General features: G+C 34.5%; 1 protein-coding gene across 9 annotated transcripts in view; it reads right to left on the bottom strand.

Annotated features, from left to right (window-relative positions):
• NBEA (neurobeachin) overlaps positions 1-17,371 on the bottom strand; it is a 680,460-nt gene that overhangs the window by 300,367 nt on the left and 362,722 nt on the right. For all 9 annotated transcript variants that reach the window (XM_047854707.1, XM_047854709.1, XM_047854711.1 and 6 more), the window contains 2 exons: positions 11,144-11,252; positions 7,497-7,663 (listed from right to left, as the gene is read on the bottom strand). In XM_047854707.1, coding sequence (XP_047710663.1) covers positions 7,497-7,663; positions 11,144-11,252 — 276 coding nt within the window. The remainder of the gene's footprint in view (positions 1-7,496; positions 7,664-11,143; positions 11,253-17,371) is intronic.

Genomic DNA, 17,371 nt, shown 5'->3' with positions numbered 1-17,371 from the left:
TGTAGGATCTCAGGTTGAAATCCAATAAGTACGCCATCTTCCCATTTGACCCTGTTATGTGCATTTACCTAGCTCTTATGAAGCTGTGGCCTAAGTTTTTATGAAACTTCACTGCCATAAAACAAATATGGGTTGTGAGACACACACACACACACACACACACACACACACACACACACACACATATATATATGATTTCTAAGCAGGTTTTTCCCCCTCTTATATCACACATTATTATAGTGATCAAAATTAGTAGATTGTTTAGTCTAACTCAGTTACTACCAATATACTTGATACAGCTTGCTACAACTGTATTCACTGAGTGTAGAGCACATTCCTAATTTAAATCTTGACACTTCACTTGCAAATTACTAGAAAGAAAGTCCTTTTTTCTTCTCCCTCTGAACATTTCAAAATCTTTACTAGATAATAGTATATTTACTACATTTACTTTAGGATTTAAAAACTATATAATTAAAAAAATACACATAGTGAAAATTAATTCATTTAGAGGTATTAGTTATGGGAAAATCAAACTTATGTGCTTTAGATTACAGACCAATACACCTTGTTGGCATGAAAGTAATTGAGATAATCTCACTTGCAATTTATTTAACTTTAAAACAGTGAATAAATAATATGTGATTTTAATTCTCTATATTAAAAGTATAATATAGTTAGGTAAACGTTAGTATTCACAGTTCAAAAGCCATCTATAAAGACTTCTCTGGGCCTTTGATTTTTTTTTTTATTTTAGTTTTTGAAAACTTAATTAATTTATATACACTTGATCTTAGCCCAAAGGCTTAAAAACAATTAATTAATTTATATACAGTAAAATTCACTCTTCTTGCTGTACAGGCAGAATCTTGACAAAGGCAGAATCATGAAACCACTACCACAATCAAGATATAGAACAACTTCATCATCCTGAGGCTCCCTCATGTTGTCCCTTTCTGGTCAAATTCTCTTTCTACTGTTAACCCTTGGAATCCACCGCTGTGTTTTATTTGCCTAAGGTTTTGTTTTTTCCAGCTGTTGCATAAATGGAATTATACCATTTGTGTTCTTTTGAGTCTGGCTGCTTTCACTTTGCAGAATACATTTGAGATTCATTAGGCTGTTGCATATAACGATAGTCTATTCTTTATAGTGCTGAGTACTATTCCATTATATGGATGTACTGGTTATTTATCCATATACTAGTTGAAGAGCATTTATGCTATTTAGGGGCATGCTTTAAGCATTAATGTGCAAGTTTTTTTGCACGAATGTACAAGTTTTTGTGTGAATGTACGTTTTCATTTCTCCTGGAGTAAATACTTAGGAGTAGGATTGTTATGTCATGTAGTAACTGTATGTCTCATTGTATTAAAAAAAAAACAAATAAACTGTTTTCCAAACTTTCTTCCAAAGAAGATGCACCATTTTGTACCTGTATCAGCAATGTATGTGGGTTCCAGCTACATCTTACCTCTTTGCCAGGTCTTACATTGTAAGGTTTTTGTTTTGTTTTAATTTTAGTCATACTAGGCCAACTAATCTTTGACAAAGCAGGAAAGAATATCCAATGGAAAAAAGACAGTCTCTTTAACAAATGGTGCTGGGAGAACTGGACAGCGACTGCAGAAGAAGGAAACTAGACCACTTTCTCACACCATTCACAAAAACAAACTCAAAATGGATGAAGGGCCTCAATGTGAGACAGGAAACCATCAAAACCCTGGAGGAGAAGGCAGGAAAAAACCTCTCTGACCTCAGCCGCAGCAATTTCTTACTTGACATATCTCCAAAGGCAAGGGAATTAAAAGCAAAAATGAACTATTGTGACCTCATGAAGATAAAAGGCTTCTGCACTGCAAAGGAAACAATCAACAAAACTAAAAGGCAACCGACGGAATGGGAAAAGATATTTGCAAATGATATATAGGACAAATGGCTAGTATCCAAAATCTATAAAGATCTCACCAAACTCCACACCCAAAAAACAAATAATCCAGTGAAGAAATGGGCAGAAGACATGGAGAGACACTTTTCCAAAGAAGACATCCAGATGGTCAACAGACACATGAAATGACGCTCAATATCACTCCTCATCAGGGAAATACAAATCAAAACCACACAGATATCACCTCACGCCAGTCAGAGTGGCCAAAATGAACAAATCAGGAGACTACAGATGTTGGAGAGGATGTGGAGAAACGGGAACCCTCTTGCACTGTTGGTGGGAATGCAAACTGGTACAGCCACTCTGGAAAACAGTGTGGAGGTTCCTCAAAAAATTAAAAATAGATCTACCCTATGACCCAGCAATATCACTGCTAGGAATTTACCCAAGGGATACAGGAGTGCTGATGCATAGGGGCACTTGTACCCCAATGTTCATAGCAGCACTTTCAACAATGGCCAAATTATGGAAAGAGCCTAAATGTCCATCAACTGATGAATGGATAAAGAAATTGTGCTTTATGTACACAATGGAATGCTACGTGGCAATGAGAAAGAATGAAATATGGCCTGTTGTAGCAACGTGGATGGAACTGGAGAGTGTTATGCTAAGTGAAATAAGTCATACAGAAAAAGACAGACTGATCTTTTAAAACATATATTAGATCATGTGACTCTTTTGCTCAAAGCCTCTCACTGCTTTTCATGCCACTTAGGATAAAGTCATGAATCTTTAACAGTATCTACAAGACTTTAAATCATCTAGCTCATATGTTACTATCCGGCCTTATCTCAAACACCTATCTCCAGTGCTCAGTAAGTTCTAGACATACTAGCCTCCTTTCTGTTCATTTTATTCTTTCTTTTTTTTTTTTAATTTTTTTTCAACGTTTATTTATTTTTGGGACAGAGAGAGACAGAGCATGAACGGGGGAGGGGCAGAGAGAGAGGGAGACACAGAATCGGAAACAGGCTCCAGGCTCTGAGCCATCAGCCCAGAGCCCGACGCGGGGCTCGAACTCCCGGACCGCCAGATCGTGACCTGGCTGAAGTCGGACGCTTAACCGACTGCGCCACCCAGGCGCCCCTCATTTTATTATTTCTAAATTCTGAGTCTTTGTAATATTTGTCTCTAGAATATTCTATACCCCAGCCTCTACTGATGATTCCCTGCTCATTCCTTGAGTACCTAATTCAAATAGAACTTCTTTAAAGAAGCCTTCCCTGACTTCTGAATCTAAATGAAGATCCTTTGCTGTATATACTCTCTCCTTCAGAGCAGCCTGTACTTTTCTTTCCTAGTAATTGCCAAAGTTTGCCTTTACATCTTTTATTTCTATAATCATTTGGTTCGTGTAATATGTCTCTTCTATTGGACTTCTATGAACTAAGCGAGGGAGGGAGTTATTCTACTTTGCTTCCCACTATGCTAATAAGAGCTATCTGTTCATTATATGAATAAAATCAATAGATTAGAGCTATATATTGCAAGTTAGAGGGTGATTAAGTGGCATGGGAAATTACTTTAAGAAGTAATTTTTAAGTTGGAAGGAGAAGAACAAATTAGTTTATAGAACTATGAAAAGCTACATTGGCCAAGACAATAAGGTATCGGTGAAAGAACAAATAGGTCAGTGGAACAAAGTGCCCACAAATAGACTACAAACTTAACACACTTCAAAAAAAAATTAGCTAAAAATGGATCACAGACCTAACTGTAAAATGTAAAACCATAAAACTCCTAGAAGATGACATCGAAACCTAGATGATGTTTGGTACTGTTGGTGCCTTGTTAAAATTTATTATTATCATTTTTATTATTATTACTTTTTGGTGGTACCTTTTTAGGTACAACATCAAAGATACTATCCATGGAAGACATAACAGAAACTGGACTTTGTTAAAATGAAAAACTTCTGCACTACAAAAGACACTATCAAGACAATGAAAAAATAAGCCACAGACTGAGAGAAAATATTTGCAAAAAACACATCTGATAGAGGACTGTTATGCAAAATATACAAATAATTCTTAGAACTCAATAATAAGAAAACAGCCTTATTAAAAAAATGGGCCAAATCCTTAACAGACACCTCACCAAAGATGTACAAATGGAAAATAAGCACATGACATGATGTTCCACATCATGTGTCATCAGGAATATGCATATCAAAACGAGATACCACTATATACCTATTTGAATGGCCAAAATCTGGAATTCTGACAATACCTAATGCTGGCAAGGAGGGAGAACAATAGCAATTCTTACATATTGGTGCTGAGAATGCAAAATGTTGTAGCCACTTGGAAGATACTCCGGTGGTTTCTTGTAAAACTAAACATACTCTTACCATACCATCCAGCATCATGCCTTTTGGTATTTACCCAAAGGAGCTGAAAACCAATGCCTACACAAAAACCTGTACATGGATGTTTACAGCAGCTTTATTTACAGCTGCCAAAACTTGGAAACAAACAAGATGCTCTTTAGTAGGTGAATGGATAAATACACTGGGTGAATGGATAAATACATCCAGACAATGGAATACTATGCAGTGCTAAAAGAAAATGAGCCATCAAGCCATGAAAGGACATGGAGGAACCTTAATTGCATGTAACTAAGTAAAAGAATTCAGTCTGAAAAGGTTACATACTGTATGATTTCAACTATATGACATTCTGGAGAAGGCAAAACTATGGATAAAATTAAAAAAAAAAATTAGTGGTTGCCAGGGGTGGGGAAAAGAGATGAATAGGCAGAACACAGAATTTTTAGGGCAGTTAAAATGCTATGTATGGGGGTGCCTGGATGGCTTAGTAGGTTGAGTGTCTGACTTCGGCTCAGGTCTTGATCTCACGGTTTGTGGGTTTCAGCCCCGTGTCGGGCTCTGTGCTGACAGCTTGGAGCCTGGAGCCTGCTTCTGATTCTGTGTCTCCCTCTCTTTATGCCCCTCCCCTGCTCATGTTCTGTCTCTCAAAAATAAATAAATATAAAAAACAAATAAATAAATAAATAAAATTTAATACTATGTATGATATTAAAATGATGGATATATGTCATCACATATTTGTCCTGACCCACAGAATATACAACGCCAAGAGTGAACCCTTAGGTAGACTATGGACTGGGTGATTATGATGTGTCAATGTAGGTTCATTCTTGGTAACAAATGTACAATTTGGTTGAATGACCTTGATTATGGGGGAGGGTACACATGTGTGTTGGGAGAGGCTATAAGGGAGATCTCTGTTGTAAACCTAAAACTGCTCTAAAAAAATAAGTCTTTTTAAAGTTTTTTTCAAAGAGCTACCAAAAAAGAAGAGAGACTAATAAATATGAGAAGTCTACTCTGTGTTAGACATCGTGTTAAGTATTTTGCATGTTTTATTTTACCATTAAAATAACCCAATGATACAGGAATTGTTCATCCTAATTCCCAGATGAATTGAACTTTGGTTTTATGCAAGGATAAGTACATTTTGTCATTTAATAAAATAATTTCATTTAAAATATAAAATTGTCCCAGACAATAGACTAATTTATTTTTCTACTCATCCCCAGTATCACTCTAAAAAAGGATATACATTAAGTATTCATTTATTAACTTAGTCAATGGATATTTATTTAACATCTACATGTATCAGGCATTATTCTAGGTGCTAGGTATATTACTGTGGACAAAAGAGAGAAAATCCCTTCCATTATGGAATTGGATGCTGGTGGGACACAAAACAATACAAGTGACAAATAAGTAAAGGATATAATACGTAAGATAGAAATAAATGTTGGAAAGGAAAGTAAAGCAGAAAAATACAATATAAAATAGTTGGGAGAAGAAGTAGAATTTTAGACAGAGTGGCTACAGAAGGCTCTTTTGAGAAAGTACCATTTGAATTAAAACTGGAAGGAAGTAGGAGAGCTAGCTGCATAGAATGTTTGGGAAAAAGCATTCTAAGTAGAGTAAGCATGTCCCAAAGCCTAAAAAAATAGGAGAAAGCCGCAGTGACTGGAATACGTTATTTCAGATTTACCAGCCTTGACAATCATGTGAACCAATTCTTTAAAATAAATCTGTATATGTATACGTATACGTATACGTATACGTATACGTATACGTATACGTATACCTATACCTATACCTATACCTATACCTATATGTATATCTCTGTGTCTCACATATATCCCATTGGTTCTGTTTCTGTGTTTCTCTGGAGAACCCTGACTGGAACAATGTCTCTTTTTGTATAAGCTGTGTGATACTATGTAAGTTTTATGTAACCTCTGAAAGCTTCAGTTTTCTCAATGTAATATGGAAAACGTTTGAGTATCAATCTAAGTAGAGATGTTATGAAGGTTTAATGAAATGATTCATGTAAGGTTCTTAGTATTACCTTAAACGCAAAAATAATAAAGATTTACTAGGGTGGGGCTCCTGGGTGGCTCAGCCAGTTGGGTGTCTGACTTCGGCTCAGGTCACGATCCCACAGTTCGCAGGTTCGAGCCCCGCATCAGGCTCGGTGCTGACAGCTCAGAGCCTGGAGCCTGCTTCAGATTCTGTGTCTACCTCTCTCTGCCCCTCCCCCACTCACACTATGTCTCTCTCTCTCTCTCTCTCTCTCTCTCTCAAAAATAAAATAAACATTAAAAAATAAAAAAATTAAAAAAAAAGATTTACTAAATCTATCTTACACTTGAAATACCAGGTCAGATGATCAAACACTATCCTCGTCATATTCTAGATGTTCTTCCCTAACTAACAGAATTGCTTCTATCAGAATTCTTCTTAGTAGTGTCCTGTCCACAATTAACCAACCCCTAAACTCTGCTAAACACTTAAAAGCAATTAATGGGAACAAATAAAATGAAGATATAAAAATGAAGAATATTAGCAATCTAAATATAGTGATCTGCTTCATTATTATTTTTCTAGAAAACTTCATTGTATAGAGAAAATAAAGAAAATAATTTTACACCACAACACTTTAGCAAGGAGAACATCTGTAATCCATAAACAACCAATTTTGGTTTTACTTACACTATAATATCACAAATGTCCTAATCTGCAATGAAAATCCATCGCAAGAAAGACTGAATAGAAAAATACGGAAAAAAATTTCTAAAAAGGGCGTATTAACTCTCCACAGTAAATGTTTATATTATTACCTGTTTATAAGAAAAATTCAGAATGATATAAATTTAATAAGTAGGAAGAGTTGACTCTTGAAACATGAAAAAAAGAGCCACTTCTTAGAATTAACACACATCATCATGTAAGAGACAGTAGTCTAAAATACTTGCCTAATTTTTTTATGATGTTGTGTATTAGGATTAAATTAGAAATAACTTCCACTGGAGCTTCTGTTAAAAGTTTAGCTTTTCTTCCAAAGGATTCTAAAGAGGAATTACTAAAAATATCAGGGAAAAATTCAAGCAATTTTTTATGCTTTAAATCATATTTTCTAGATAATTTTAAAGTTTATGGACGTTTTTAAAACTTCTATTATAAATAACTTGTGAATTATTATTTACTTGTAATCTTATTACTCACCTATGAGAAACCGCTCCCCAAGCGCCATGCTTGTTTGTGAGAATATTGAGGATCTTCTGTTTCAGTTGGTTTGCCGTAACGTGATCTCGATGTTTAGCGGCACTTATAAGATGGTCACACATCTTTTCTTCCTCTCTTCTATCAGCAGCATACTGGGCACACTGAGACTATAAAAACATACAAACAGTGCATAATGTTTAACAATGCATAACTTCTGCTATGGCTAAGTAAGGAATATTATCTAACCTTCAGTTAAAGGGTAATAATTCAATTTTAAAAACTCAGATAATCCAATCTTGTGAAAATTTATTCTAAAGAATATAGTCATTATAATTACTTTTTAAATTGGTAAAAATGTGTCCTATGTGTTTATACATAAAGTATATGGAAGATAATTTGGATGATGTTATATAAAGCAATTAATGACATTTAAGGCTCCCAAAATTCTGAGTCTGTTGCTAATACATTAAAAAAAAACATTTTAGAATAATGGTTTATTAAGAATGTAAATCTAATTATTATTTTAACCAATATAGTATATATTGCACTTAAAATAAAGCGTTACATTCCTGATAGTTATATAGAGATCCAAAACTTGCCATTTAATTAATATTTCCATCTCATAAATGGCAATGCGATGTACAAGGAAAAGCAGTGATTTAGGAATTTAGGCTTGCATTTTATTTCACACTTTATGAAAATTGTTTTATTTCATCATCATACTCAGTTTCATATTTGTAAAATAATAAGGTAAGCTTTTCCCTACAATCCTTCCCAATCCTAGTATTTAATGTGTTCAAAGGTTCTCAGGATAACAACTATCTTGTTCTTATCTTTCCTAATAATCAGTTGTTCTGTCCGCTACTGTATTCATGCTCACTGGCATTAGCAACAAAGCTAATCAATCCCACTGTGTATAAAAAAGGTTCAATATGATGATGAAGATGAGCATCTCTTTAATTATGAGTGTGATTTTTTTTGTATAGTGATTTTTATATCGGGTGGATTCACTGTAAATTTTAACATTACCAAGTATGTAATATGAGTCTTATAACTAGAAGAAAAAAAGTCTCACATCTAAAAAAAATACACATAATTGGCTCACATTCATCTTTACTATGTAAAAATCTGTTTCAAGGAAGGTATTTGAACATATCCCTTCAGTCTGTCTATTCTATCCACTACTACCACAAGTTATCTCTTTCAGAGAAATAACCCTACAGTAATGTAAGGAGGATTAATTCATTTTCCAATTTATCTTTTTGTACAGGGAATCACCAATTAGTACAATGATCTGCCTCCATAATGAGGTTAATATTTCATTAGCTCATTGGAGAGCAAAATTAAATTTTCATTTTTTTTCCTTAACAATTACAATGGTTAACTAAAAAAAAACCTTAACTGTGAGGTACCCATCTCAAATTAAATATACTTTATCTGTTAAATACAAGCTTATATGGGAGAGAGAGAAATTCCCCCCAAAAGGCCTAGTAAAATGCCATGGCTTTTGTGAAATTTTTTATAACTTAAAAGTGGTAAATGGTGAAACACACACACACACACACACACACACACACACACACACACATCAATGCATTTACTAAGACAGCTCTAACCTAAAAAGAACAAACAAACATTTTAGTTAAAAAAACAGTATAATCCATTAAATAACAAGGATAATACTCTCCAATTTGATTTACAGTAGTATTTTATTTTATGTTTACATAATTCTAAAAAACACTGAGTCTTCACATCCACTTCATGGCCTCTTACCACTCTTAGCCATGCATTCTCAATAGGAATGATCTCATCCTTAGGGGGTGAAAAGTGGTATTGCGAGGGGGGTGTGTGTGTGAAAAAACTGTATTCTTTTTATGTGTAAAGCACAGATGTGTATATAGTACATAAACAGATATACAGCATATTAGTAGATACAAAATTTTATGGAGAGGGGGTGATTAGAGTGAAAATGGTCTAAAAGGCTTGCTTAGGGGGCAATAATGAAAAAAGGCTGAGAAACACTGCCTTCAGCTTAATTTTCACCTTTGTTAAATATGTGTTAAAGCTTGTCACTGATACCTAGCTGCTTGAGAATCTATTTTAAATGTTTTCACATGACAAATATTGATCTTCTTATATCCCCACAAAGCATCTAGATTTTCTTACTAGAAATATGAATGACTCAAAATTCATCTTGCAGGGAATTCAGTTAATTTTCTAAATCTTATTTACTAATGGAAGTCAATACTTAATTGAATATTCTTATTTTGTTTAAAGTCCTGACATATCTTATATCTAAACATATTTGTCAAAGAACAGATAACTCAGAATTTTCTTGACATCCAGATTACAACAGGACCCCCTGATAAATACCCAATGGTATTTATTGTTGAAGAGATATGAAGCTTCACTTTGATATACACTCAATTGTCCACGTACTTTTATCAAAGTTTAAAATATTTGGTATTTTTTTTCAAAATAAGGTTGTTGCGATCTCACATGACAAGTGTGTGCTGTCTCATCTGACAAATGAAGCAGAGGTTAAGAGTATGGAAGTGACAACAGCTATTTCTCTGTCTCATGCTTTTCAGCCAGCGAGGTCAGAGATTACTAGACCTAGGGCATCAACGCGCATGACTAAGAGAGCTGGTTTACCGAGATAAAAACCTCATCAAAACTGAAATCTTGGGCTCTGATTTCTAGCCACGCCACACTTGTTCGCATGTGGCATCAGGAAAATAAATGGATGGTTATTTATTATTTTCAAGGCCAATGGCAGTTCAACCTAAGCCAAATACCAAGTCACCTGATTATTTCTGAAACCAAGTTTGTTTTGCAAATTGAATGAAGTAATTGCTGTAATTTAAAACACTGAAATCAGGATACTGAATGGAGGAAATTCAAATAATGGTAAATAATTTGACATGCTAGAAATATAAAAATAATATTTGTATATAAAACCTGTTAGTATGGAATATACAGTATTTCAATATACTTTAGTTTTTTCATATAAAATAGAAATGATACTTAATTTTTTCTTTAGTCACGGGACTTGTGAGGATTTTTAAATTATATATTTAAATTTATATATTTATATATTATAAAATTACATATTTAAATTTAAATTATATATTCCCAGCTATACATATAGATCTGCAAGCATATCATATAATAGCAATCCTTCAATTGTGAATAAAATATCAATTATAACAATAAAATATGAACTGCAATGATCTTTGGCCACTCTAAAGATGGATACATTGATAAATAATAAATTACTGAATACATGGAAAAACTGAGTATTTTTACATAACCACTTGTTAAACCCACATTTAGTAGTGTATAAACTCTGCTAGTTTAAAAATTACTAAGGTAATTGCATTCTAAAATTTTATTTGCCTTTAAGAGTACTTTAGAAAAACTTCAGTCTACTAAAGGGTTAGGCACAAGGTAAGAGGGATCTCTCCATGTTGTAACTGAGATGAAAATTAGTGCTCTGTGTTTGGTATTTACTAAAGCTTTAAAAAAAAAGAACCAAAATTATTTGAATGAAATTTTCCTGTAAAAAAAAACTTATGTAAGGCTACCATCAGAGACAGCTGACTTATAACAGAGAAGCAGAATTTAATCTGCCACCAAAACCTTACCTCAAACTCTGCATGTTTATGTACATCCTCAGCTCTCTGTCTGTTCAAAATAAACTCAGCTTCATTTGCAACACGAACTATATGGTCCTTCATAGCGTGGCATAGTAATCTAAAAAGGAAGATACCTTTGCAATTATTATTCCTAATATCTTTGGTTAATCTAATTTTTAATAATCAAATTTCAGTATTTGAAATATTAATTATGCATAAAATTTGTTACATTATGAAATTAACATAGTCAAAATTATAATTCAAAGACATTTGAAATATAGAAATGTACCATAAAACTTACAACAATGGCTCTGTTCAATAGTGTATCTTGTGAATGAATGATTCAATTAATTCAATAAAATTAGTTAATGCAAAAAAAAAATCAAGGTTTTTATTAGTATTTTAAATGGTTAAAACAACAGAATGCCCTATCTTTGAAGGAAATGGTTAAAACAGTAGACTTCACTATCTTGGAAGTAAACTTTCACACAAAAGCTAGATAATCATATATTAGGAAACCTATGCACTCAACTTTTTAACAAAGTTATTTGAATATTCAAATTGTTTTCAAAAAGTTTAAGACATATAGTGAAAAGCCTCTCACGATATTACCTCTTGACCTGATTTCCAACCCCATCAGGCACTTGCTGTTGACAGTTTCTTGCTATGTTTTCAGAGGCTTTTAAAAATACATAAGAAAATACAAATGTTCTTTTCCACATCCTTACACCAATATTAGTATATTACACAGTCTTTTCTATGCCTGGCTTTTCTCACTTAGCAATATATCTGAAGATCCTTCCTTAAGTGGGAGCGCACAGGGGGCCTCTTCATACTTATTTGATAGCATGGAGCAAAGCTTATTTCCAAAGATGGTTGCAACAATATCTCCCATCCCACATACTCTTTTGCAGTGTGATACTGTTATTGCTCCGTGGAAAAGAGCAATGTTGGGGCATCTGGGTGGCTCAGTTGGTTAAGCACTCAACTCTTGATTTCAGCTCAGGTCATGACCTCATGGTTTCAGTTCATGAGATCAAGCCTGGCATCAGGCTCTGCGCTAACAGCATGGAGCCTGCTTGGGATTTTCAACCTCCCTCTCTCTCTCAAAGTAAATAAACATTTAAAAATAATTCTTTAAAAATGAAGAGTTTCTGCTCCCCTAGATGTGCCTGGTGACTTCCTGTGACCAACAGAATATAGCAGAAGTGAAGTGTTGTTAACTTCTGAGCCTAGGGTATAAGATGCCTTGAAGCTTTTGCCTTTCTTTCTTGGAAACCTGTCTTTTAGAATCTGCTGCAATGCTGAGTGAAGCTCATATTACGTGGAGAGCCTCAAGGAAGAGAAGAGAGGACATTAGGCTCCCAGGCCTAGTTGAACTCCCAGCCCAGAGCCAGCCTCCCAAGTGATTACAGTACCAGACAGCTCCACAGAGTGGTGCAAAGGAACAGCTTAGCTGAGCCCAGTCAATGAGAACAATGAGAGATTAAAAAATGGTTGTTTGTTTAAGCCACATGACGATCATGATGATGATGATGACGAAGGAAGAGAAGAAGGAGGAGAAGGAGAAGAAGAAGAGGAGGAGGAAGAAGATATTGATCATAACAGCTGTCACCAAACCACTTATTGAGAGCTAGGTAATAAAATAGGTAATTTACACATAATACTCAATTCTCACAATAAACCTTGGAGATACATATTATTTTCATTTTTAAACATAAGAAACCAAGGTTCAGAAAAATTAAGTTCTTTGCTTCAGATCATAATTAAAAAAATAATTCTCCTAATTTTATATTTGCATTGCATCTTCATTAACCAACAATATTTTTTGAAGTAAAACCTCTGTGTTTACTAGTGCTCTCCTCCATTGTGGGCATTCTAACATTAATTCTTTTCATTTTTCCAATTATGAACAGGGATTAGGTCTTTTTACATTCTTTTCTTTTGCAGTAAGCAATTACTGTGTTAAAAATAATCATAGGATATTTGAAGTTAACTCAAGTCTTTCCGGTTTTTCTTAAAGGGCAAACTTACAAATTAATGTCTGTTCTTTTACCATTGTCCTTTTAAAATTTAGTTCTAATGGGGTGCCTGGGTGGCTCATTTGGTTGAACGTCTGACTTTGGCTCAGGTCACGATCTTGCAGTTTGTGGGTTCAAGCCTCGCATCGTGATCTGTGCTGACGGCTTGGAGCCTGCTTCAGATTCTGTGTCTCCCTCTCTCTTTGCCCCTCCCCCACTCGTGCTGCAATGCTCTCTCTCTCAAAAATAAATAAACATTAAAAATTGTTTCTAGATTCAGTTCTAACACTCACATTCATTCATTGGTCCAGTTTTTCTCTACCTAGTTTTTAAAAAAAATGTTTATTTAGAGTAAATCCTTGGATTGCGAGTAACTTGTTCTACAAGTGTTCTGCAAGATGAGCAAACATTTCTAATACATTTTAACTTGATAAATGAGTGATGTCTTGCAATACAAGTAGTACGTGATGCCAACTGTCACATGATCATAACTGAACCAATGGTTCTTCTCTACCTCTCTCTCTCGCTGAGGGATTGTGGGTAATTATGTCCCATGCTCAGATGTTTGGTCTCAGGCCATGGTGTTTGGCAGAAATCAGTGATTATTCAGAATGTTGGAAGGTGCCCACAATCGGCACTAGTGTAGTTTTTGTCACTTCAAAACATCTAGGGACAGTCCTTGCTGCTCCATATAAGAGTAAGCTTAGAATGCTTTGCTTCATTCCAGGTCAGGCTGCCTGCAGATATAGACACTTTCCTCTGTTGCCTTATTGCCAGTTACATTAAATACAGTATATCACAAGAGTTTATTAAAACTGTACTGTGGTAAACATCTGTGTGAGTGTATACAATGGCCCTATGCAGAAAAAGATTCCATTGAGCCAATAGACAGCAGTGATTCCATCAATGATAGTGAAAGTCGTCCTACACAATAACCCTCCTCTCTCTCACACCAGTCACAAAGATTTTCAAAGGTAGGGGCAAGTTAATGTTTTATTTTTTCTTTATATTTTTTTCTTTATTATTTTATATTATATTACAGTATTGTAATCATTTCTATATGAATATTTTTGGGTTGTGGAATGAATCATCTGAGTTCCCATTATTTCTTATGGGGAAATTTACTTTGATATATGAGTGCTTTGGATTACACGCATGTTTCCAAAATGAATTATGCTTGCAAACCAAGATTTTACTGTATTTATTTTTGAGAACAAGAGCTTGTGCTGTGGGGGAGGGTCAGAGAGAGGTAGGGACAGAGAATCCCACGCAGCTCTGCACTGTCCGTGCAGAGCCCTATGTGGAGCTTGAACTCATGAACCTCGAGATCTTGACCCAAACAAGATGTTTAACTTACTGAGATGCTCAGGTGCCCCTTTTACTTAGATTTTTAACAACAGTGCTATTCTCAAGATTGCCATTCTTTACTTGCACTGCTCATTAATGAAATGAATTATCATTTTTTTCTTGCTCAATTGTCAAGTTCAATCAGAACGGGGCAGATTGAACCTCACTTAATTTTGTATAAACTAAATAGCAAGTTTGTTGTTTTTTCCTTGTTAATTCTCATATACAGTAGTTTTCATTCTCATATACTTAGTGACCTTTTTTTTTTAATCTCACTTCTAGTCTTAATGAGTGGGAACAACAGATCTATCTTCGGTAAGTGCTTCCTTTAATTCCTGGTGATATCAAGGAGGAGTCATCACTAGAACCGTATTAGCCTCTCATGGGTCTTGGCTTATCCAGAATGTTCCAGGCTAGATTCTCTACTTAATTTCTTGTCATAGGCTTAAAATACCAACTGCTTTAGGCATGTGCTCCCAGAGCATTCTTGCTCTTTGAGACAACAGTTTATAGGGAGGAGGAGCAGAACTGGAGAACTCCTAAAACACTTGTAAGGCCCATGTTGCTTCAAAGCATGCACCCTATGTAGGATGTGAGTATTCTTTGCAGAACATAACCTCAGATCACTGAGTAACCCGTAGTTCCTTTTCTTGTATAAAATTATTATTTCACAATATTGTTCCTGAATATGAACTATGTGGTTTTTCCACACATGTCCCCCTCAAAAATAAAATTTCAAGGAAAGAAATGAACTCTATTGAACACCTTACACATGCTTGGTTCTTTTCATATACTATTTTGGGTAATCCCCAAACAACCATGAGTTGGATATATTATTAGTCCCATTTTATAGTTGAAAGCACCAGAATATATAACTAATTAAATAAGTTAAGCAATTTGTTTAAGTCCAGGGAACTTCCAGCAACAGAACCAATGTACAACCCAAATCTGTCTGGGTTTGTTATGTGAGGGTGACTCCTGAAATGAAAGATTTTAAGAAAATTAAGTAACTCTTTCTTCACATCTGATACACATATTCCCTTAGGATATCATGGTATAATCTTGGGTATTAATCAACTTATTATTTATATATTTCTTAGACAACATTAATGTAGACTTTTGGGGAGTTTTAATTCCTATGCTCCTTTTTATAGATTAAGAACAATTTCACCACAAGTTTTACATAGTGTGGAAAAAGTTAAGCATTCTGAACAAGGGAACAAAGTCTTAAGTTGCTTAACATTGAAATTTGACTATATTTAGCAGGTAGGCCAAAAATATCAACATTGTGTCAAACACAAAATATTGGATCTTAGGAGCTAGATCAACATCACAACAGGAAATAATCTTAAATGCCCCTATTCACTTTCCAATCCATTGAAATGTGGCTTTAAGATCATCCCACAGTAAACTAGTCACCAAGTCTTGTCGATTTTACCTCAATATATTTTAAACTGTTTTACTCATACACTAACATTGCTTTAATTTAAGCCATTACTTAAGTTCACATAAATCATTATCATTTGGATTACAATGGCTCCCTCATTTTTCTGCCCCCCCATCTTCCATCTATCTAATACATTTTCCATTTGTCCATCAGTGCTATCTATTCTTAAATTTTTTCAATGCCTACTTATAATAGACAAGATAATAGTCAAGCTTACTATATATAGATGACTGTATACTTTTCTAATCTTGTCTACTGCCTCTTTAACATACTTATTCTATGGTCTAGAAAAAAATCTTTATAGTATCTTTTAATGATAGTTCAGGACCTTTATAAGTGTCATCTCGTCCTGTAAACCCTACCAACCCTTGCGCCCAATAAAGCTAAGAGGCCTCCCAATTTCTCGATGCTGTCACTATAATATTAATCACATTGTTTTGTTTCTTTTTCTTTCTTTTCTTTTTAACAAGACTGGGATGTTCATAAAATGAGGTACAGTGCTTATTCATCTCTAGCCAACATGCATTGACAAGGTACCTGTTATGAAATATAGACTCACCAGTAATATATGGCTAGATAAATAAATGACTGAATGAATACATGAATATGTTATATGAGAAGGAGGGGCAAAGAAGAAATAGAATTTTAATGTAGAGTTTTAATTTAATTTAAGGTAGTTTCTTAATACCAGGAAATTCTATGGTACATTTAGCACAATGTAAATAAAATGAGGTAAATAAAAAATATTGGATAATTTAGGAGTATTTGTTACAGGATATTTTCTTTCTCAAGTATCTATACAAAATAGGAAATGAATGAAGTGGTCTTCATCTTCTAATGTGAGTCTACTTTCCAAAAGAAACAGAACAAAACGTAATTTGTTCAATCCTACTTATTCCTATTCTAAAGCAGATAGAGTTGTCATGGATACAGGAAAGAAGTCAGGAGACAAAAGAAAGTATTCTATTCCAAATGGAATAGATATCAGAAGAGCAAGTTCGGATATTCTAGGAAGAATCCAATTTTAGGCCGTTTGTTATAATTCAATTATTTGTCTTTGACTTGAGATGAACAGATCCTGAATTTTAAATATAATCTCTATAATTAAAAAAAATCCATGTTTATTTATTTTTGAGAGAGAGACAGAGTCTGAGTGGGGGAGGGGCAGATAGAGAGGAAGACACAGAATCTGAAGGAGGCTCCAGGCTCTGAACTGTCAGTACAGAGCCTGATGCGGGGCTCGAATTCACAAACCAAACTGCAAGACCATGACCTGCAGTTGGATGCTTAACCAATTGAGCCACCCAGGTGCCCCAATATAATCTCTGTAATTTGATGAAAGAAAACAAGTCAACAGAAAAGGCAATATGAGAGGTCAGAAAAAATTAGTCTTCCATCATCTATAGGTGAAGAGGGGACAAA

The sequence above is a fragment of the Prionailurus viverrinus genome, chromosome A1, assembly GCF_022837055.1.
Source record: "Prionailurus viverrinus isolate Anna chromosome A1, UM_Priviv_1.0, whole genome shotgun sequence".
NCBI lineage: Eukaryota > Metazoa > Chordata > Mammalia > Carnivora > Felidae > Prionailurus > Prionailurus viverrinus.
The sequence above is the reverse complement of the archived record's forward strand: the minus strand, read 5'-3'. Positions and strand labels throughout refer to the sequence as shown.